The sequence below is a fragment of the Excalfactoria chinensis genome, chromosome 3 (genome assembly GCF_039878825.1).
Source record: "Excalfactoria chinensis isolate bCotChi1 chromosome 3, bCotChi1.hap2, whole genome shotgun sequence".
In the NCBI taxonomy this organism is placed as follows: Eukaryota; Metazoa; Chordata; class Aves; order Galliformes; family Phasianidae; genus Excalfactoria; species Excalfactoria chinensis.
The window spans coordinates 25,936,960-25,961,465 of NC_092827.1; the positions used below are offsets into that span (position 1 = coordinate 25,936,960).

Consider the following 24,506-nt stretch of genomic DNA (forward strand, 5'->3'; position numbering starts at 1 on the left):
GTGCAATCACTTACAGCAAACATTGCACAGATTGTGTAGCCTTATGGAAAGTAGTGTTTGTTCACTTGCAGATCTAATGGCAAAAGTGGTTGCTCTACAGTGTTAGGTATTAAAAAATGGCAAGAGAATTAGACTTTTACATCTCACATTTCATTGGACTGCATTAAAATTTTATTTGAATTTTCTGCTGTAGAGATTTTGATACTATAGTTACACAGTATCTCACCTTCCTTTGTTAGATCTATCCAGGCTCGGTGGAGTTAATGCAGGTGATTGAAGATTTTATACACATTGTTGGAATGGGAATGATGGACTTTCAGAATTCATACCTAATGACTGGAAATGTAGGTAAGAAATAGGAATTTCTTCTATGATATTTATGACCTATTGAAAATCAGAAATTCCAAGTATGTACTTCAGAGTTGCTGTTTCTATTACAATACAGATTGGTCTCCTTTTCCTCCTTGAGATTATCTCTGATTCTCTGATGCGTGGTAATGTGCTCTCTGATTTAACACAGTTGGCACAATGTACACATCACTTACCTTTATAATTCCATCTCAAAATCTGAGAGAAATTTTTAGGTGAAATAAAATTCAAAAAATTATTGTAAAAAAGCTGTGAACCATAGCTATATGCTGTAGACTTCCCAGAATAAACAGTGACTCAAATGGTAGTTAGAAATTCCCGCTAATTAAGAAAAGAATTAAATACTTAATGGCTTTCAACATATTAATTTTGCTGACATTATCTTTTAATATTATACTCTCCCATGTCTTTGCACATGTTCTAGTGTGAAAATAATCAACATAGAGAAGCAATAATTAAAGATAAAAAGGAAGTGTATTATTTCTCAACATAAGTAAGCCTTTAGTTTCTTATGCCACTTTTTCTTTGTGTGGTGGTTTTAGAATTTTGTTTTCAGCACTGTAGAGTTGCCAGGCAACATAATTAAATAATAGCATACACCAAATATGAAGATTCTTAGCAAATGAATTACACTCAATGGTTGCCATAAATTCTTCTAAAACATCTCAGCATTCTGTTAAAAAATACAACCAAAATATGATTGAATAGCTTTTTTTCTAAGTTTTTCTTTCTTTTTTTTTTTTTTTTTTTTTTCTCAGCATCTTCATCACTGAATTAACATTCTACATCTGCAATTTTCAAATGCCAGGAAAATGTTAGGTGGTCAGATAGTCATATCATAGAATCACAGAATTGTAGAGTCATAATATCATTGAATGTCTTAAGTTGGAAGGAACCTTAAAGACCATCTAGATGCAAACCCCCATCTTTGGATCACTTGCTAGATCTGGCTGCCCAGGGTCCCATCCAACCTGATCCTGAACACGTCCAGCAATGGGGTATTCACAACTTCTTCGGGCAACCTCTTCCAGTGCCTCACCACTCTCTCAGTGGAAAATTTCCTCCTAATATCTTATCTAAATCTCTACCCTTTTAGTTTAAAACCTTCCCCCCTTGTCTTATCACTATATATCTGTATAAAAAGATTATTTCCCTCCTGTTTATAAGCTCCCTTTAAGTACTGGGAGGCCACAGAAAGGTCTCCCCAGAGACTCCTCCAAGCTATATGACCCCTGCTATTTCAGCTTGTCTTCACAGGAGAAGTACTTCAGGCCTCTGATCTTCCTTGTGGCCCTCCTCAGGATCTAGTCCAACAGCATTATGTCTTTCTTATGCTGGGAGTCCCAGGCCTGGACATGGTACTTCAGCTGGGACCTTGCAAGGGCAAAGCAGAGAGGGACAATCACCTCCCTATCCCCTGTTGGTCCAGGATACTGCTGGCCTTCTGGGCTACAAGCACACACTGCTTGTTTATGTTAAGTTTTTCATCTACTAGAGCCCCCAAGTCCTTCTCCGCAGGGCTACTCTCATGGAGTTCTCCCAGTCTGTACACATATCTAGGATTGCTCCAGCCCAAGCACAACACCTTCATTAGGTTCACATCCAGGTCCATCTGGGTGACATTCCTTCCTTCTGTCATATCAACGACACTACTCAGCTTGGTGTCACGTACAAACTTGCTGAGGATGCACTCGATCTCATTGTCTACATTGCTGATTAAGACGTTAAAGCATACTTACTGGTCCTAAGACAGACCACTGGGAGTCACTTGTCACTGGCCTTCACCTGGATATAGAGACACTGACTGCACCCCTCTGGCTGCAATCCTCCAACCAATTCATTATCCACTCCATAGTCCACCCTTCGAACCCCTATCTATCCAAGTTAAAGGTTGTGAAGTGGGGCTATATCAAAGGCCTTGCAAAATTAGAGATAGATGACATCAGTTGCCCTTCCCTTGCCCACTGAAGCCATTACCTCATCATAGAAGGACACCAGATCAGTGAGACACAATCTGCCCTTGGTGAAGCCACGCTGGCTCACCTCAGATCACCTTCTCAACTCACATGTGCCTTCATATATGTTCCCAGAGCATCACTTCTGTAATTTCCCCAGGCATGAAGACTCACTGGTCTGCAGTTACACGGGTCTTCTCTTCTCCTTTCCTCAAAGTGGAAGTGATATTTCTCTTTTTCAGTCCCTGGGGACCTCACCTGGCAGACACAGCTTTTCAAATAGGATGGAGAGCAGTTTGGCTTCCACATCAGTCAGCTCTTTTGGGACCTTGGCACACATGTCATCCTGCTCCATAGACTTATGCATATTCAGTTTCATGAGGCTTTCTATTCGTTCATTTCTAATGACTGTCTAATAGAAAAACTTCTGATGTCAATATTTTCTTCCAGATTTTCAGTTATGATCTCTATGCATTAATATGTCAGTCAGTTCTGCAGCAAATCAGAAGAAATATTCAGAAAATAAGGTCATTTAGAAATTGATTTGAAATGATTGAGGGAAACAGTTGGAATGCCCTTATCAAAAATCTAGCTTTCTGTACAATAATAAATATTTATGATTTTTGTCCAGTTTATATTTGGATTGACAGAACTGTAAACACCAATACAGCCTTATTTTGGAGAGATGTCAAAGTACTCACAAAAAAGCAAGCAACAGCAACAACAAAAAACCTCTGCCAGTCTTATTATGCTTAAAACTTTTCAGTAGGCAATGTGGGAAACTTTTGCTTTTACCAAGTGGTTTATTATTGCTATTGTTCGCTGTTAGCACTGCAGTGTCATTTAAAGATTCTTCCAGTTGTCAGTCCCTCATTATGCTAGACTCTGCACATACTTATAAAGAAAAGACAGTAACTGTCTTAAAACACTTGTTCCATAGTATTTTTATGACAAAATAGGAAGATGAGTCTATTTAAAGTGCACTGTCTGTGCTACTTGGTATGACTTATTGCATTCTGATCTGTTTGTCCTTAGAAAAATGTGAAAAAATACACACTGAAAATGTTTAATAAGATGAATTCAAATAATCTCTATCTCTACACATCCATGGTTTCACATGCAGAACAGCAAAAACTTTCCAATTGAACTAGAAATCATACTGTGCACTGCCTAGTCTATATAAGTATTTAATCTTCACAGTTTTTCTTTTGATTATTTTTGCTCTTTTCACATGTCAAATATTTTTAGGCATTCGGGAGTACATTTGTTGTTAGCTATGTAATTCTTTATCTTCCTTTAATGGAAGATAAAGAAAAGTAAAATGGATTTATAGGCTTATTCTGACTGCCTAGCACTTAATTCTTAAAGCTTGTTTATCCAGTCCTCTGTGTTACTCCTTGCTCAGTCCACTGACAAAGAACAGGATAACTACTGAGTGAGTCATTAACCAAAATGCTTGAGCTCAGGTGAAACACTGAGATGGGAACTGAAAGTTGTTATCAGTAAGGGATGTAACTGGAATGACTGAGTGTTTCTGCAGTTATCTTTGGGAGGTCTGCATGACTCTATCTGGCTGACTGTAGCATGAACTTCGGGAATGTTTATGTTGATCTCAGCTAAGACAAGTGATCTATACAGTTGCTGATGTTTTGTCTTGGCCTTAATTCTGCTGGACCACAAAGTGTTTAAAATATATGAATTCTTGTTTTCAATTTGTAATAACAATCTTGTCAATTAAACAAGCAAATACATTCCATGCAGTCCTATTTTAATGTATGTTTGTCTTTAATCAGAAGTATCCAACAGTTATTCTGTAGTTATTTACCATATTTACGAAAATATTCCTTAAGCCTCTTCAGATAATTTAAATGTCTTTTACCAGATTTTCATCACAGTATTACCTTACAGTTCATATATATGAAAATAAGGTTTCAATTCTAAGGATTAGCTGTTGTTTTTAGTCAGGGAAAAAATAAAAATAAAAAAAAGAAAAAAACAGTTTTTACAGAATTGCAGAGTTTTGTTTTCATTTGATATCATTTTACATGTTTATATCTAATTGAATGACATCGTAATGGTCCATATGTAATTTGAGCATCTAATTGTGTTTGACAGATACTCTAATCTGCTGATGCTATCCAGATGGATTTTTTTTCTTCCTTTCAAGACACTTAAACTTGTGGCTTAAAAAGTTACTACACAACAGCCACGTTGCAGTCATTATACATTCTTAGTCTGCATCTCTAGAGAAATGATGATTTATGTTGACTATGAAGGCTGCTCCAAAAATAATGCCTCCTATTTTATGACTCTGGCCCAGAATACTGGAAGCGGATGTTGGTGGCATGGCAGTAGAGAATTGACCTTCTTACCAATGTTCTGTTAAATTTTGTGGCTGTGTGATAGATGGCAGCAGAAGGGCAGTCTGACAAAATGGTGTCTGACAGAAAAGTGTGTACGAATCAAAGGCACGCCATTAAATCCTCCATGTGGAAAAAAAATTGCACCTATTGACATTCATCAATGCTGTTTGTCTTCCTCCACAGCTGCTTCTCTAAACAGCTTTTTTGGTATTCCCACACATCAATGCTTGCTAAATGTTCGTGGAAACCAAAAAGTGGACGTGTGCACCATGAGGTGGTAGATTTTGTAACACTACGAAATACTGGGTCACTTCCACTGGTACAGATTGTTATAAGGATGGCATTCTGGCCCTCTTTCATCATTGATGAAAATGCATAGCTAATCATGGTGACTATGTTGAAAAGTAGAGTTTTGTATCTGAGAATTTGCTCTTTGTATCTGTTGTAGTTTCCATGGAAATAAATAGGAGACATTGCTTTTGTAGTGACTTCCGTGTATGTCAGACAACACTGATTCACATTACTATTCATCAGCAAGAAGCTAAGAGGGTTTCAAGGACAGTTACCATATTCCTATTAAACTTTTCAACATCGTGGTTCTTGCGTTCAGTTTTTGGTTGCTTCCTAGCTAAACCTTGGAGATTGATTCTAAATCCAGATGATACAATATCTCCACTTTGGGGCTGATTCAGGTAGAACAGCCAAATAGAATGTATTTCAATAAAGCGAGGCCTGTTTCTTGTTAGCTCTTTTCTCAGGGATAGAGGAAATGCTAAGAAAAGCCTAACGAATTTAAAAGCAACAACTTAAATTGATTGTGCCTAGACAGTACAGATGGTGTTTATGTGTGTTCTCTCAGTTCTATATTATCTTCCTTTAAGAAATGATTAAGTGAAATAAAGGAGCCTTCTTCCTGCTCCTGCTTCTTCTCATCTTCTTTCTTTTCTGCCTCAGGACCATCTGAGCAGGCACAGAAAAAAATATGAAAAACAGGAGCTTTTGCTACTGCTCGGGTTTTCTGAATTAGCTGGAAGCAGAGAATCACCTGCAAAGATGCAGCATTCAGTGGGAGAAAAACTTAAAAACATTTTATTACTATCCTGTGTTAACCAATTGTTTTCAGTTTTCTCTTTTATAAAAGGTGGGTTTTTGATTTCAGTTTGAAGAATAAATCCTGGCTTATAACAGACTGTTTTTTTGAGAGCTAAATTTCTAAGCAGATCTACCTTAGGGCTTTGGCTGCTTTTGAGTCCCTTCAAAGTAAGTCATTAAGAGTTCTGAAGTGCTAAAAGGTGACTGAAATGCTATTTTGAATTGTTCCTTTTAAAATTAAAAAACAAGCAAACATGCTAGACTGCCAGATTGGTGTGCCGCAAGCAAATGTGTCTTTAAAGGAATGGGGAATTGGAAGTATGGAACTGTATTAGGAGACACATATTTCTATGGCAGATTACAGTTCTTTTGGAAAGGAAGTATTTCCTCTTGTCAAATGAGTTTCATTGAGAGCAGCAGCTAAAAAGTGGTTAAAAGAGTCCCTTGAAAAATAAATAAATAAATAAATAAATAAATTGTTCAGCTTTTCAAAGATATTAACAAGAACAGAATATAGTCTTCAAGTGAATGTACGCTGTCATGGATGCTACTTGTAACTGACAGAAAATAAACAGCATTTTCAGTGTGAGAAAAGCTACTTTTATTGATGTTGGCTTTATGAATACTGATTTTTGATTAATCAGTAATGTTCTAGAATATGCAGATATCACAAAGTTATTTAGCCTTGTCAAAGATGTGAGAACTGAAGGTCTCTGGAAAATATCCAGTGGTAAATTAAATTCAGTGTTGACAGAGTATATAAGGGACAGTAGTTCAAACCATACGTGATGTAGGAATCTAAAAGAATTCATTAAAATCCCATGGTCAGAGCTCAGAGGAAAAAACAGTATGTTTTCATTTTCAGTACCCATCAGCCCCTTTCAGTTGAAACTCACTGGGATTCATTTTACTTGATTGAAGAATTAAATTTCTTCAAAGTCACTTTAAACTATAGTCAGAACAGTCTACTGACCAGCAGATAAATTCATACCATCTCCGAGAGGCACCTAATGTAAGGGCGTGAGATGCATCCTATGCATTCATTCCACTAGCCATACACCATCACTTTTGACTATTTTAGGACTGAATGATTCTGTGCATTTAAAGCAAAGAGGAGTGTTATTTTATGAGTAAATAAAACCTGTGAATAATAGAAGTTCAGAGAAGTGTGATTTTAAAAAATTAAACAGCTTGAGAACTGGAATGATTAGAATAGATTTTTGAGAGAACAGGTTGTTAAAAAGGACTAGATGTACACATCTAGTGAATGAAAAGGGAAACTGGGATGACAACTCTGTTTAATCTTGCTCACAGGAAAAAAAGAAGCGGAGACTTTAAATAATGAGCACATTTAATTCTGAATGATAATGAGATATAACTCTTAAGAGGAATAGAATAAAAACAAGTAAAACAAATCAATGTTTCATTGGAGAATGCAGCTAGTTATATTCTATTAAAAAAAAAAAAAAAAAGTTAAAAATCAGTGATCCCATGTAAAAATCAAATAAATCCTCAGAAGCCAGTAAAAATAGCAAAGCAATGACTGTGACTTCCTATAGAATGTTATTCTTCCATTTCTAAGTTGTGAAAAAGGTTGTGAATGATAAGAAGCCTGCCTGTTCAGATTAAAAATCTACTGCTTTTCAGGTTCAAAATTAAGTGTTCAGAGGTTGTGCTTTGGTTATCATTAAAATCTAGTCTCGCTGTGGGTAAGTGGTCAATACATCAGAAGATAAACCTTTGTCATACCTTCTATGTTGTTTTGTAGATCTGGATTTCTCCATGATGTGGGCAGGACAACTAAATCAGACTATTGTAGTAGAAAAAATAACATTCACACATAAAATAAGAAGCTATTTCAAATCTCTAACGTCCTTCTATCCATTATTCTACAATACACTATTTTCTGAGGAAGCAAAGGCTTTTGAAGAGCTACTCTATGGATTGCACATTAATTATTGTTAAGAAAGTGAATAGGAAACATTCCTTGTAGTGTATCATACCTTATGTATAAAAAATATCTAAAATCGTTAATATAAATGTTTTTTACAGTAACAAATTTTCACAGGGAAAAAAAGTTAATCATGTGTGATTTACAGCGCAATACTTTTCTGATAGTTATAAAACACAAGAATTCCCCTTAATTCTTGGAGCACTTCAGTTTCCTTCAGATTTCTGCCTTGCATTTGAATAATGAGCTAAATACATGTCAATAAAAGCAATATTTAATTAACAATCTTTTGTTATGTTTAACTACATATTTTTGCTATACGGACTTCTGCCAGTTTCCATTGTCCTGCTTCTTCTTAAAATAGCCTGAGTGCGTCAGTGCCCACCATCTTCTCATTTTGTACTGGAAATCTGCTTCTAAGTCTGTGTATATAAACATGATTTGAAAAGAACCAAATTCTTGAGAGCCATCCACAGCTGTCCATACTGTGTTGAATCCCTGGAGCCTACCCAAGCAGTTTTCAGGCATGCCTCAGGGGGTGAAAAACATTCCCAGTAGACATAATTAATTCCTGTGGTTCATAGTCATTCATATGACTCTCTGTTCCTGCAGAGAGCAGGAGCAATAATTCTGATTCTTAAGTTCTGCCATCTACCCCCCATTCTGTTCATTCATGATTTTCGCTCTAAGTCCTCGTCTTAACTGGTTCACATGCAGTAGGAACCCTGCCCCAAGCCGGTGGGCACTCTGTTGAGTTAGTGCTCACTTATGTGAAAGAGGCCATTTGTCACTTTTTTTTTTTTTTAATATGGATAGTTGGACTTATGTATATGGGCCTACAAATATCTCTGCTAATCTGTTAAGATCGAATTGGATAATGGTAACAGAGGTAACAGTAGGATCAGTCCAAAGGATCCCAAATCATCCATGTACTGAATTTGCTAAAATCAAGAACAGGGTCTGAAAGTTATTAAGGAACATTTGCTTTATCATCTTGCGATTTCTGTACCCCTATGTTCATTCATTTAATGGGTTTTGTTTTGTCAGCTTTCCTATGATTTCAACATTGAGTTTTAGAAGCATACTTGTTTCTTTGGCTCAAGGTAGAGACAAAAATGACGTAGTTTTGAAATGTTCTTCTAAAAAGATATTTGTTCTCTTGATATGATGTAAGTTCAAAGCTTAACCTGTTCAATTAGTGTTTGATTTTTATTTGGGGAGAGGGAATATTTGAATATTTTTCCTTTTTTTTTTTTTTTTTTTTTTTTTCAGTATATATTTATTAAGATCTTATGTCCCCATTCCATTAGTCAATAGATAATTTTCTTAAAAGGAGGTAGATTTCAAAAGGAAAAACAGTACACTAGTAAAGTAATTTGCCCAGAAAAGCTTTCAAATGCTGTCTTCAGTCCTGTTGTAGAGCACTGTGGCTAGAATATGAGCTGATCTCAGAATCATGAGATCAAGAAATACTTGGGACCATATTCATATATGTATATATAGTGCTGATTGGTGAAACATATTTCCTCCCTGTATTTGCACCAAAATCTCATCTTCAATATAGAAGTGCAATGAAAAAAGACCAGCCTGCCAAAGGGGAAGAAACTGTGGAACAGTCATCAGGATGATTGGATTTTCAGGAATTGGCAATCATATAAGCTGCTGCATTTGCACATACAAGGCTACTGCCTCTGAGGGAAACATTTATCAAAAATATAGCATATTTATCCCCTTTTTTAATATTTACCTCAAGAGGGTAGAATATGTTCAGAAAGATTAAAGAGAATGTCTCATTTTGCCTTTAGGTACCTTAGATTGTTCATTGCAAAAGCACACAATGAATGTTTTTAATGCTCATTTAGCTCTGAAAATTACAGCACTATCTAGGCAATGTAAAATAATGGTCTCTATTCACAGTCAACAATCCACAAAGAAAAGTTAATTTGTGCAAAATGATTGTCATTTAACTTAGCCAGATTGATCTTATACCTGTTTCTTGGATGAATAGTTCCGCTACTGGAAAAGATGGCTTGTGATTTTATACTGTATTGTCTATTTTACATTCCTGGTAGTATTTAGAAATCATTTACAGAAATAAAAAAATATAGTTACCAAAAACTCTTGTAATCCAAAAGCAACAGACTATACGTAATAGAGTAGGAATCCATATATGACACTAATTCATCTGCCTAGGAGAGGAATTCAACAACAGAGCTCCAAGTGTTTATGTTTATGCTGTTTATTGTTTTCTCTGATGAGATAGTAGAGTGAGTTTGCACAATGTGTTTGTTCTTTGCACATACTTGAACCTTTTATTCAGGAGTTTTCTTTTAAAGCTTGAAGAATAAAGGCAGAAATTAAACATGCAGAGATTTAGTCATTATTCCTAAGAAGTTATTTGTAAGGGTATTTTATTTTCTGATTTTATGATTTGAAAGCATCGATGTTTAGTCATACACATATTTTCATGTGTTGTTTTTTATTTCCTATTGATATACTTTCTATTGATACTGCCATGTGCTGGATCCAGAATTTTAACTGCTGCCCAGCATTCTGTGTACTCACATTAACCTGTACCATCACTATTAATGGCAGTGTTGAAAGTCTCTCAAGGCATATAATTTGGCATAAAATGAAGTTGTTCAACCTGCATTTTAAGATTTCAGTTTTATTTTTTTCCTTCATATGTTTCACCAGGACAAAGCCGAACCTTCCATTAAAGCAGTTTAAATAAAGTTATGCTATCTCCAAGATCTGGTGGACAATTATCACGGGATGGCTGACAAAACAAGAATTGCTAAATTGCCAAAATGCCATATTGTGTCTCACACAATCAATGCATTTGAGCCCCTAATTTGTACAAACTAGTAAAGTAGACTCAGTGTTTATATAGATTTATTAATCTTTCATGTTGAAAGATTATGTGTTCATGTGTTGTTACACATAGCAGTAGTAGTTAATGTCTTTGTAAATTTATTTTTATTATTATTACTATTATTTTTCATTTAGATCAAGTTTTGTATATGCCACTGATTAGTATATTGAACACCGGACTAAAGGAGAAAATTATCCTGGTTTTGGAGGCTAGAGTTTTTTAAAAGAATATTAAAAAAGCAAGGTCAAGTTCCTCTTCCAGAGAGATTTGTTTGTTCCCAGTTGATTGATGTGAGTACAAGCTGAATTTTATCTGTGAGAAAAAGAATAAAAAATGAAAGAAGGCACAATATGAAAGTTCCACAAACATAAACTAGATATAGCAGATAATCATTAAAGAAATTAGTTATTAAAACAAACTTGAAGCTTTTGTTTAAGGGTTTCCATCCCCATCTTCTTCTGTCTTTTCTATCTTGTACACTTTTTGCATTCTTTTGAATAATGCAATTATTACTGTGATAAACTAGCTCTTTCGCTCAAATATTTTTAATTCATTATTTCCTTATGCTAAATTCTCATCACTTCCTGTTTTATTCTTTGTGTGAATGGTACCGAAAAATAAGTTCTTTTATGTCCAATTAATTTTTTGCTCCAAGCAGTTCAACCAGTATATTGTCTTAGCACATGCACTGACAGTCTCATTTGTTAAATGATGACATTGAGGACTTTTTGAGAATGTTTCATTACTAATCAAATGTCCCTTTGCAATAATTAGTATACCTATAGAACTCAAATGTTTAAGTTATCAAGATTCATACAGTAGCCACAGTTCATATAAAAAAAAAATTCTCTGTACCTTCACTTCTGCAAAAAGTTATTGCTTTCAAATATTATTGAATAAGTGATTATTTTTACACTGACCAGTGAACTTTGTCCCTGTTTGGTTCAATTTAGATACCTTTTTATGAATGTTTGCCACCAGAGTGCAGTTAGTTTGTTTTCCAATAAAACACTGTTTAGATGTTTTGGGATTAGGGACAGAAATCCCATTTAGTACATTGAAAATATTCTGTTTTGGCAATGGCACTGTAAAAGCTATACAGACTTGAGAGGGAAAAATAACTAAAGGAAAAAAAAAAAATAAATAGCAACTTTATTTCCAGCACTCTGTAAAATGCTGGTTACTGGGTAATAATACTATAATCATACTATGATGGAGAAAAAGAACAAAATAAAATGACACCTTTTTTTTGTTTGTTTTGGTTTGTTTTGTTTTTGTACAGTTCTCCAATGAATGATTTATTAAATAGTCAAATAGTATTGGAAGACAATGTGTTTTTTTCTTGTCTGTATCCTAGATCAGAATGTGGAAATGATAGATACTGACAGCATTTCCAAATACGGCCTGGCATTAACAGCAAAACTGGGCTCAAATGTTTATAACATGCTGCTGAACATCTTTGCAAGACTATAAGTACAGGATGCTTTGGAACAAAATTGACAGGAGTTTTCAGTAAAGTAATAGCTTTGTTGGTGTGTGTATGTTCAGCTACCCTTTGTATTAGTGCTTTGAAGAACAGGTAATTAATTAAAGAAATTGGACTTCACTGTTGTTGGGTAGTCCAGTAGAAACAGTTCAATAAAAAATAAAAATTTCTACATTTCATGCTCATTATATTGCATTTCAAAGGAATTCTTCACTATATCTTCTCAAGTAACATGAGCAGACTCTCTGGAGTAAGTTCTTCCTTTCATCTTTACATCGTAGGTGTAATTGTGTTTTCTGAAGAATTGTGTGTTGTAGAATGGAATGCTATCTGTCTAGAGTTTTCCAGGAAACAAGGCATGTTTAGCCAAAGCAATATAGTTTCAGTTTGAGAGACTCCTATTCTGGAGATATATTTAATAAATATACTGACACAACAAATTAAAGAAACAAGAGTAGCCAAGGAAAAAAAAATTGTTTTTGAATAACTAGCTGAAAATAGGTTACAGATATGATTTAATACTAAAGAGATAGCAGAGTTATATCAGGTGTACTTATTAGTAATGGAAATGTTGCAGAGCCAGACATTCATTGTTGGGGATTTGAATGCCACAGGGGCATGCTGATGGCTCCGTTTGACAGCATCTGTTGTGTCTCAGGAAAATGAGAAAAAATGTTTTCTTATTTATTATAGTCACTACAGACTATCTGTTCATTGTGGTAATTCCCTACAACGTGTAAAATCAAAGCGGAAGGTATTGTAAGGGCATCTGAAAATCGTTCTGAAATGAAACAGACTTTTTAAGAACAAGAATCTGCTGGAGGTAGAATGCTATGTTGTATATTGAGTTAGATATTTTGACCAAATTCTGTGATTAACTTCAGTACTGAGTTTGCATTTTACATATTCAGTCACAGGAAAAGTTCAATTCAGTATTCATAAAATGCAATTTAAGCTTACTACACAATATCTACATAAAGTCAGATGAATTTTATAACCTTCAGGAGGCTATTCAGAGAACACTGTCTCTCTCAAGTGCACCAAAAACTTACAGGACATATAAGGCATCTTAATTCAGACAAAGAAAACAGTAATGTTGTACAAATTAATTCAGTTTTCTGGTTCACATTTGGTTCACAGTTGGTTTTCATTCTTCAGTTATCTGCATGGGTCTTTTTGATTCCTCCTTCTACAACTTCAGTAAATATGAAAAGCCTCTTCTTTCAAGAGAGAAGAAACAGGATTCTGGAGATGAGTTGACTGGAAATAAATCAGGAGAGCTGAGTACAATCTCCACACACCATAGTGATTCATATAGTGACATTATAACTGCTTGTAATAACCAGGCTCTGTCGTTCTTTATAGGCCCAATTTTCTAGTTAGAAGTTTTTTAAAGCATCTCTTCATTGCACAGTTGTTTTATTGAAATGACCATAATAACTCTGAGATATTTCTCCTGAGTTATTAAAGTTAATTTAGAATTCAACAGTGTGAACAAGTAAATCAACCTGGTCTAATTAGAATTACTTACAACTTATATTGAACAGTATCTATATGTCCCACAGAGGTATTGAGTTTTCACTGTACATGCATAGTGTAAAAAATCTAAATAAAGCATGTGTGCATTATCGCAACAATTACATTACGTACTGCCCCAGGACCACTTTTTACAATCCCTTAAGCAAATCTTACTCAGTTTTATCTTCTCCATGGAGAATATCCAAGATGAACTAGACTTGTCTCCAAAAGCAAAGACCTAGTTATAAATTCCTGTGAGGAAGGTTATGTTCATGGCTCTGACATTAAACTGAGACACAGAAGACTTTCTTCACTAGTTCTATTTCAGATTTTCTGTAAAACTCTGCCTAAGCCTTTCTTTAAGCCTTTCTTGAAAGCATTTACTGGATAGATGTTGTAGCACCTGTTCATCAGTTACTGCTTTCAGGGAGAAGCAAGAGCACATTGATATGTGAGGTAAGCCAGAAGACAGCAGGGAATGTGCCTCATGGGCACAGACTGCCTGAAAGAATGCAAATCTTCCAAATTCAAGTGCTCAAAACATTAGACTTATACCATAAAGAATGGTGTTAGACTGGCAAATCTCTCTTGGACTCAGCCAGGTTTTTAAAAAAACAAACACCTGAAGATGTATTTTGAGGAAGGAATCATTCCTTCTAGTAATCATAGGTACAGGCTTGAGCTTTGTGAGTATCTTACCTAATTTTTCAATATTAATGAAGCTAAAGTACTAAAAAATAAACAAGCAAGCAAACAAACAAAACATTAAGATGCTCTGTTTGGAACACTTCTGAGAAAGCATATGGGGAGATTTGCACATGCCCAGTGAATTTTCTGCTTAAATAGATCTGTACAAATCTAAGCCCTCATCATTATCCTCATTCTGTAATTTGGAGTCATTACCACAATTCCATTTGAGTCTAATCCTAGGTGGGTAAACCGGGGCATTTACTGCTCATGTCCTCCAAGACATGATTGGTCCTTTATTATTTTATACCTCAGCATACCCACATGTTGTAGCTATATCACATAAACAGTTTTTCTAGCCTTTTGTTGCTTTCAAGTCTGTCTCAACAACTGTGCCATATTCATCATGAGATATATTCATCCACTAACTTTTAATCAAAGAAAGACACATTCGTTATCCTCATTATTTGAATTCATTGCTAGAATTACTAGAATTTGTCACATGATCTTTATGATATTACTATGTCATGTGGGCAGATTTCTCAAGTAAATGCATATTGGTATAAGTGTTACTAATATTCCTAATGAAGCACCCCCTTTCTTGATCATCTTCCTTTTATGAGCTGAAGGAGCATGGTGTATTTTATTTCTAGAGGACAAGTTTTGGGTATTCAGTGGATATGTGGCTGTGTTACGGATCAGATTTCTCACACTCCTTAGTGCATAGCTAAAAAGGAATGACAACACTGTAGAAAGGGTTATTATGTACCTCTTTTCTTGCCAAGATGTAGCTTATATATTAAACCGAGAAAGGTGACTGGAGTTACCAATTAAAGAGAGGAAATCAGGGTCTGGATCCAAGCAATACAAAGTTATAAAATATTGGAAACAGTGCTGTAGAAAAAGAGGGCAATCTGCAAACATTCTTTCATATATACTTGTTTGATGGATGTGATTTTTAATAAGGTTCTGCCTTTTAGGATTCAACAGCTAATTTCATGGAATTAATTTTCTGACATTCTATGCCAAAATAATTTACAGTTCTCTCAATTTCAATATACTTATATTTGTATCTGAAAGTTCTTTAAGAAATCATTTTGTAAGATAAAAAAGATGTTCAAGTAAAAAAAAATTAAAATAAATTAAAAACAAAAACAAAACAAACAAACAAACAAACAAAACAACAACAAAAAACAAAACATGTCCGGTCTGCTACAAAAAGCTGTGATTATAGACAAGTATTGATTCACATGCTTTTATTTAGTTTCCTTTTGCGTGGCTTTTATACAACAAGTCTAACTCCATCCACAAGAAATCACATCTCATATTACCTTTCAATATCCTGTGTAAGTTAGTTCACATCTTTCTGTATCTGAATGGATTAGGATTTGGTTGTCATTCCCCTAGAGGTTAGACGGTGACCGTCTTTCCTTTGCTGCATTTTGCTGTTTCTTGGAAGCAATCATTCTACCTCTGCTTTTCATCTCCCCAGGCAATGTAATATTGTGCGAATATTTTTGTCAATTTCCCGCTAATCACTTTTCATATCTACTGACCCTACCCCTTGACTGATCTCATCCTCTATAATGTCATCTCTGCCTACATTTGTAAGAAACCTTAGTGTATATCTAATCATCAGTAAACATGATATATAAACATTTATATGATCTCCCTCCCTCAACTGCTCTTCCATCTCTGATGACAGCTTCATTTCCCTTCCCTTCTTTTGAGCCCTCTTGCTTTAACATCAGTCTCATTCTCTCCTCCCTTGTTATCAGCTAGAATCACCAGCACTTACATTTTCTTGCTTTTAACTTAGCGATTGAAGAATGCTTGGTTTCTACGCCTTCCCTGCACACTCGATCTAAAATAATGCTTCAGTTATCCTAGCCCCCTCACTATCACCATGTTTCTAACCTTTATGTCTGTAACATTAAAAGTCATCAACTTATATGTCAGTCTATCTTCTACATCAACCTTCATCTTCTGTCTGATTTTATGCCTAGTCTTTCTTTACATTGCAAAGTGTCTTCTGACAAGCAGGAATTGCTAAGGGAGACAGTCTTAGTAGCATGAATATAAAGTAGTACCAAGAGAAATTAAAAAATAATAAAGCTCTTTTAGATGCACGGACAACCTTGGATGTGACTATGGGTCTCTTTGGCTGTTCATGTATTTATCTTCCTCAGTATTACTCATAGAAGACAAAATTGCCTTCTAGTTAATGAAATTGCACCTTTTGCCATACTTTTCTTCAAATAACCAAATATTTCAAGAAGCATTCATTTTGACATAAGAACACAATTTCTTCTGACTACTCAAAAAAAAAAAAAAAAAAAAGTTTAAATTTTCATTAGTCTTTTGATTAAAATTTGTAAATTTAAATGTGCTTCTCTTTTCTGTGTAGCATGTTGACCTGCTACAGGTATCCACATTCATCTTGGCACAAGCAGTAAGTGAATAGTAAGAATGATTATAACATTAAAACATTTTTTTTTTTTTTTTTTTTTTCTTCTTGCGGACACATGAGGAAGTTGCATTTGGATTATGGCCAAATTCTGTGATAATATGATAATTTTCATATGCTATCACTTTTTTTGGAACTGAACTTACATCTTTTAGAATCATCTGTGCTTTTTGTTCTTTTTTGAAGTAAGCTTTTATTGTTCTAAACTTGGAACAACAAAGCATTTGGGGAAAAAATTGTAATCTCACGTTTTACCTCTTTCAGCTTTACCAAACTTGATTTCTCATCATAACAAATTTGCCATATGAAAGCACTCAAGGGATTTCATCTGCATATACGATATTTCATGAACCTTAGAATTCTCTTCAGTTATTCCTGAAATAGGTTATTTTTTGTTTGTTTGTTTGTTGTGAGTGTATGAACAGGCTAAAATTTCAGTGCCTGGAAATGTCCTGATCAGTCAGCATTCTGTCTCGCACATTCAGGACATGATGTTTTGTTAAGGTAATCTTAAAAAAATGTGTTACTTTTGTTTTTTCAAAAATGAGAAGTAATGTGCTTGTTTGGTTATTGCAGAACTGAATCATTCAAAGTCCAGTACTTCAAACATCTTTTTCTAATACAGCCTTAACATAAAATAAGTAAGACACTTTTATTTAGCTAGTTTCTGACTGTGGGCAGGAGAAAAACCTATCTGAAACATTAAAGGGGATATGTGTATATATATACGTCATATGAGTCATAAGTCAGATGCTTAGGTTTTCTGTGTATAATTTAATTATTAACAAATATTTTGGAATCTTTGGTTCTGAGTAGTGCTTACGCACCGTAATGACTGTGCCTCTTTTATAATATCGAGACAGTGTCCAGAGAAGTACTTTCTTGAACTCTCACCATTTACACTGTTCTAAAGTAGTTTTCTGCTGTACAGAGTGAACTCCACTGAATAACATTGATTTCCTATTTCAGTAAAGAGAACTGTCATCTGAAACGTGGATGAAATATTGAGGCTTTACTAGCTAATTAGATAGCCAGATTGGTAAATACATGGATAAAGAGTGTGCAAATTTATATATATGTTGTCCTATATGGGCTTTATTTAATTTTGAAAGCTCAAAAGCTGTGAGTTTAATTTTATTTATGTGGGGGAAAAAAAAAAAAAAAAAAAAAAAAAAAAAAAAAAAAAAAGTCTTATTATATTTTAGAAACCATCAGAAAAAAAAAAATCCATTTTTACAGTGTTAATATATTCTGTATATCCATTGGTTGTGTGTGAATTCGTGCACTCCATTTTATGCCCCAGTAATTTGGAAGCACCTGAGCTCTTCTCCCTTCATACAACACCTGAAATTTCAGACTATGCATCCCGTGAGAGCAGGGAATGTATTTGCCAAGCAGGCTTTCTACCTAGTTTTGTAAAGCTTGGGTGATAGTTTTGTAATGGAAAGCTTGAAATAACTTCAAGTAGCACCTCACTGATGGTATTCTATAATGCATAACCAGTCTAATTTGAAACTAAGATTCAGTTATCTAGAAATACATCTGTAGAGATAATTTTGTTAACATCTTAATTTTTCTCTTTTCTTGGATATGAATTACAGCTTCCTTTCAAATAAAAGCCACTGATGAGACACCTAATGGTTTTCAACTTTAATTTTGCTTTTCTGCTTGCTTTTACAGCTGTCCCGATCGTCTTTACAGTTAATACCCTTGTGTAAACCTGGGAGAAAAATCATTACTCAGATCAAAGTACAGTTCTGATGTCCAAATTCTTCCAACTATGTTAGCCTCATCATAAATTAATTAGGATGAGCGTTGCACAGGAAATGATTATCAACATGGTTTACATTAAGAAAAGGGCTAGGACTCTGAAGGTGTTTTTTGTCATCTCTCTCTGTGCACGTAAACTCATGCAGCCCTGTCAGTACCTTAAAAGTAGTTGGAGTCTTACTAGACACTGGCAGTGTTGCCATGGAATCTGCACTTAGATTTCACAGCAAAGCTAAAAGTGATTTCCAGATAATAGTTGAGTTAGAAAGCAAAGAAAAGGAGTATGAGTAAATAAAATTACAAATTGCTTGTTATATGATTTAATACCTCTTTCTTCTGTTTTTCTATATCTGTTACAAATATGATAGTAATGCTGTTTGGAAGTTTTGGATTATTATTATTTTTTTTTTTAATGAAAAAATATAATTAAGGATTCAGAATGGGAATTATTTTTTTAGGAACAGAAATCAAGTATTTTATTGCAATATTCCCATTTATGTGGAAACAATGAGGTCTTTTAATATGTGATTCTCCTTAATGGGATTGTCTTAAAATTGTGCCTGTATATGGGATAAAGGCTCTGTTATTGCTTCATTATCCTGCATCTAGCAGATTTGTTTCCCAAAGCAATTTGCAGCATCCTCCTCCTTTTACTGTCACATTTAATCATTTTAGAATTTACTCTGCAGATACAACTATGTTCTAATGTGAGTTCCAGAGTATGAGCAAGTACATTGAATACTCCCTGCTAAGAGGAGAATCTAGTTGACAAGTAATAGTATCAGTGCAACATAATTATCTCAGGGAGACCTGAGAGAAGCCTTTCAATGTCTAAAGAGAGACTATAATGAAGAATGGGATAGACTCTAGCAGGGCCTGTTGTGATAGGACAAGGGGTTAATGGTTTCAAACTAAAAGAGGGGAGGTTTAGTTTGGATATAAAGAAAAGGGTTTTTACAACAAGGGTAGGGACACAGGTTGCCCAGGCAGGAGGTAGGTACTCCATCCCTGAAGACATTCATAGTCAGGCTGGAGGGGGCTCTGAGCAACCTGATCTAGCTGCAGGTGTCCCTATTTCTTGCAGGAGAGTTGGACTAGATGACATTTCAGGGTCCCATACAAGTCACATGATTCTATGGTTCTATGATAATTAATCCATAATAGAATGGCATAATATACAGAAAATGAAACTTTCAATGATAGTTAATGTCCTACAAAGTCCTACTTTACTTGAAATGCATTATTGAATTTTTTTTATTGTTTTATCACTATTTGATGTGTTAAAGTACGTAACAATCTTACTTGATTTTTTTATTCCTCCTTCTAGTGGCCAGCATTCAGAAGCTTCCTGCTGCATCTGTTCTAACTGACATAAATTTCCCCATGAAAGGAAGAAAAGGAATGGTTGATTGGGCACGAAACTCAGAAGATAGGGTTGTAATTCCAAAAAACATATTCACCCCTATGTCAACAGGTAAAGAACTGTATCAACATGTTAATTTTGTGTTAATTTTAACAAGGGAACTCAGGGTCTTTGTCTCATAGAATTCCTGTATAATATGGAAGTTGTTTTATTCCAGAGGGAAAGGATGGAATTTAATTTCATAATTCGAACAGGAAGTGCTGAAGAAATACAAGAGATTGGATCGTAGTTATGGTAGTTCAGGATGGCCTGAAGCATAGCACTTCTGAGCCCACTGCTTCTGTTTCTTCCCAGCAGACTGGACCATTCCAACAGATGACATAACTTTTACCACATAATGGTTAGCAGTCAGATTACTCCAGCTTCAAATGCAACTTACAAATGCCATGGCAGTGCATATCTTTGCCTTTAGAAAATTTATTTGCTACATATTAAATGTTAAAGACAATCTTTGAGGACGCTTCGTTATAAAAGTAGATGAACTAGCATGGATGTCAGTACACAGTGATGGATTTTTGAAAATGTGATTTTCAGTGTTTAAGTCTTTTGATATATTCCTAACAGTGTAACATCTTTATGAAATGATTCTACAGTATAATTCAAATTTATGGTAGTTTATTGAAAATACAATTTTTACTGGAGAGATAAATGATATTCAGGAGGGTTTTTTTATGCTGATCATGGCTTGGGAAAGAGTATTTTAAAATCTTTTTTCCTTACCCTTTTTAGAACTAGATGAATCAACTGTATTTGTACTTGGAGCGGTGCTGTACAAAAATTTAGAGCTCATTTTGCCCACTTTGAGGTAAGCAACTCTGTAACCATAAATACATTATTAATTAGCATAACTACATGTCTGGATAAACTCAAACAGCCGTGACCAAATGTGCAGAGGTGTTACGGGATTTTTTTTCTTATAGTTATTTGAAATATATATGTTATATTTTTTTCTTATAGTTATTTGAAATATATATGTTATATTTTGTTCATGCTTAGTTGCTTATATTATAGAGATAGGTTTTTTAACAAAATATTTTCATTTCTGTTTTATTTAATCTACATTAAGCTTAAAAAGGAAACATTCCCTTCAATATGTGGCTCAGGCCACATGTACTTCTCACTACTGTTGATCTTGTTACTACTTGTGTGCTTCTACTAATGTCTTTTTAACAGTAAAATAAACTGGCTTATATTTTGTCACACTACAGTATGTGTTAATGAAGTCACAATAGAAAGGATAGTGATTAGAAAACTTTTGGATCATGTTTCCCTATTGTATTTCATTCAAATTTCAGGAGTTGAGACAAAGGTTGGAAAACCAAAAGTGCTCTCTTTGAATGTAATTTGACAAAAAAAAAAAGCACTAAGATAAAACAAACAAACAACAACAACAACAAAAACATAACTTCCCAGTAAGGTTGCAGTGTGCTGTGCACTGAGTAGCTGCAATATTAGGGATAGAAATCTCCCTGCAGCAGAGTACAATGCGAAGAGTAGTGTCCTGGCAGGATACCTGTCAGCCTTCAGAGTGCTGGCAAGAGCCATTTATACCTAGGGCACAGTGACAGCTCATCCACTTCTGAAGTATCAGTAAGCACTTTGCATTTGCTGTGCCAGTTCCTGAAATTAGCCCCATATTAGAAAAACAGAAGCAAACAGTTATCATATTTAGCCCTTTTTGGCAGACTTTGGAGAAATTCTGCCAGTCCTAAAAAAGCAGTGAGGTGGCCATGTACCCAAGTACCTTTCAAATCTTTGCATTGTAAACCCTACAGTACAATCATGTCTTTTCAGATTACAGAGGCCAATGGTTCTAATTTAAAAAACATGAGTGTGAACTTTTGGATACTGTATATTCGCTTGTATGAAGAGCTATTACTTGCATTTATTTAGTCCATAAGAAAATTGAGATTTTTAAGCCATACTGTATTTTCACTAGAATCAGTAGCACCCCAAGTAGAAGGAACAGGGACATAAAATTACAGCAACTTAAGTACTCTGGGCTGTGTAAAGGTTCACTACAGTTCCCAATTTGCTTTTATCTGTTCTGCTTTCATCTGGTTGCTGATTTCTACAGCAAAATTGACCATTTCCCTGTACAATTCAGTTCATAGAGAGGTTTTGTGAGCTTCTAAAGCAAAATGGTCTAATAATCTAAGTGTATATATTCATAAATGAAGTCTTTAGAAATTCAAATATGAAGATATCCCACTTTGCCTCTGAATATGTTCAGTATTATTTGAATCCAATTCTCAATTGCCCAAGAAAAGGAAATGAGCGCTATTACTTTCTGTTATGTGCATGAATAAGGAATAAAAGTCCTGATTAATCTGTAATGTAAAAAAAAAAAAAAAAAAAAAAAAAAAAAAAAAAAAGTGTCTCATTTATTTATTTATTTATTTATTCAGGACTACAGCACCTCAGTCCTTCCCTCTGCTTCTTTAATATTTATAAAGAAATTACAATAAAACTTATGCAGTTTACATCTCTTACCTCATCAGGAAGTGTATCATACTGGATTGCTTTCCCCATAGTGATCATATCCAAAATTTGATCTTATGACCTTAAAATAGTACCATGAGTTTGCACAATAGTCCATGAGGACTGCACAGTTCCAATCCATTTTGATGCATTCAAACCATTTTAGCATTCATTCAAACATAGCTCTGTTTTGGAAAAAAGTGGCAACCATATTTAGTGCTGAATTTGTTGCAATGTTAGACTTTTCAGGAAACAAACAAACAAACAAACAAAAACCAAATAGAATTCCAATGCAGGTTTTTTAGGAATCTTTATGATAGGATGCTTTATCATTTTACACTTATTTTAGAACATGTATGAAGTGAAGGCTGCCATACAATCCACATCCACCTGTGTTTAGAAAAGTGTTATTATTTTTTGCATATGTTTTGAAATGAAAGGTAATACCCAACATTTATTATCACTCATATCTTATATAATCTCAATAAATGTAATATTGTAGCTATAGTAGTGCTGAATACAGTGAAATACTTCAGCACGACTATGTACAGAACAAACTAATTTGAAGGGAGATGACATCATCTTTTTTGTATGATGCCTAGAAATATGCTAGCTAAGCACAATGTGTAAATTAAGAGAAAAAAAAAAAAAAAAAAAAAAAAAAAGGACAACAAAGAGCCATCTTCGATAAGTATGGCATGTGATACTAGTCTAAGTAAAATGACAATTGGTTTGCTAATGCTGAAAATAAAGATGAACAGAAAAGTGAACCAAGATTAAGTAATATGGGCTTTTGTTTGAGTTCAAGGGCCTTAACACAGTCTCACACCTTACACCTTATGAACATGATAAAGGAAGTGACTTCTGCTGGCTGCAGATAAACATTCAGAATGCTATACCACCTCCCATGGGATTTCAGTCAGAGTTAGGGTGGGAGTAAAGTAAGTGATTGTATTAAATCTGTTTTCCATAGTTTTCAAAATAATAAAGGTGGTGCATTCCCATGTATTGATTAATACCAGGACTGTGAAGCGTGAAAGTGTATGCATTTTTTGAAGGAATTTTTCTACTAAATAAATAAAAAAATAAAAATAAACATATCAGAATATCACTATATTGATAGAGGAGATCTTTTGAAGCACCTAACCACAGAGTCCCATTCTGATATATAGCAGGTGTTCTGTGAATAAAATGAGGATTACATTATCTAAGATGTGCTACATGATATATTTCACAAGCTTCAAATTCAACTGTTTTAACATATGGACTTGATTTTTCTTGTTTTAACTGGCATAGAATCTATTAACAATGAGTCTTGCATACTCAGTATGTGATGAGAATTTGGCAATTACATTAATCTAAAACTTTTCGGCAGAAGCAATTAATTCAAGTGGTATGTGGAAATTATTAAAAGAATTTTGCTAGAACAATTTACCCCAAAAGACTAGGAGAGAGGAAGAAATACTTTATTCTTCCTAACAAAAGTATAACTCTAATTTTCTAATTTTTCTAATTTCTGCATCTTTTTCTACTTCCTAATGTAATTTTCTGTGTTGCTCTCTTATTGTATGTAATGTAATGTAGATATTTTCTTGATATTGAAATATTGAATATTTTGAGTATATTGAGCTACCTGTTATTTCTGTATATTTGCATCCCCAAACATTTAAATAACATTCTTACATTAAAAAAATAAATTGATTCTCAGTAAAATATGCAAAAATATAATCACTGTAGTTACAATTCCTTTCTGAAGGAATATACTGCATGTTGCTATACGGTAAGTTAGTTTTTAATTTTTCATCCTAGAAATAAGAACAAATAAAATTCAGTGATTCTTCTGTAGCAAAACTTCTTCCTGATGCTTATTCAACCTCCTTACTTTTCGTGTTATAATTCACTGATATGTTGTTTCCTCACATGAACCATCATTCCTAACACAGTACTTTCAATGCTGTACATTTTAAAAAGCCTTTTTCTTATGTCAGCCAGTGTAATGGACCTAAGAAGTACCTCAAAAGGAATTTACTCACTGTATTACTTCCATAGAATCTGTAATATTTCTGTAA

General features: G+C 34.3%; 1 protein-coding gene across 8 annotated transcripts in view; it reads left to right on the plus strand.

Moving 5' to 3' along the window:
- Positions 1-24,506, plus strand: part of ADGRB3 (adhesion G protein-coupled receptor B3) — a 439,215-nt gene that overhangs the window by 228,769 nt on the left and 185,940 nt on the right. For all 8 annotated transcript variants that reach the window (XM_072331126.1, XM_072331131.1, XM_072331133.1 and 5 more), the window contains 3 exons: positions 240-348; positions 19,861-20,007; positions 20,686-20,761. In XM_072331126.1, the coding sequence (XP_072187227.1) occupies positions 240-348; positions 19,861-20,007; positions 20,686-20,761 (332 nt within the window). The remainder of the gene's footprint in view (positions 1-239; positions 349-19,860; positions 20,008-20,685; positions 20,762-24,506) is intronic.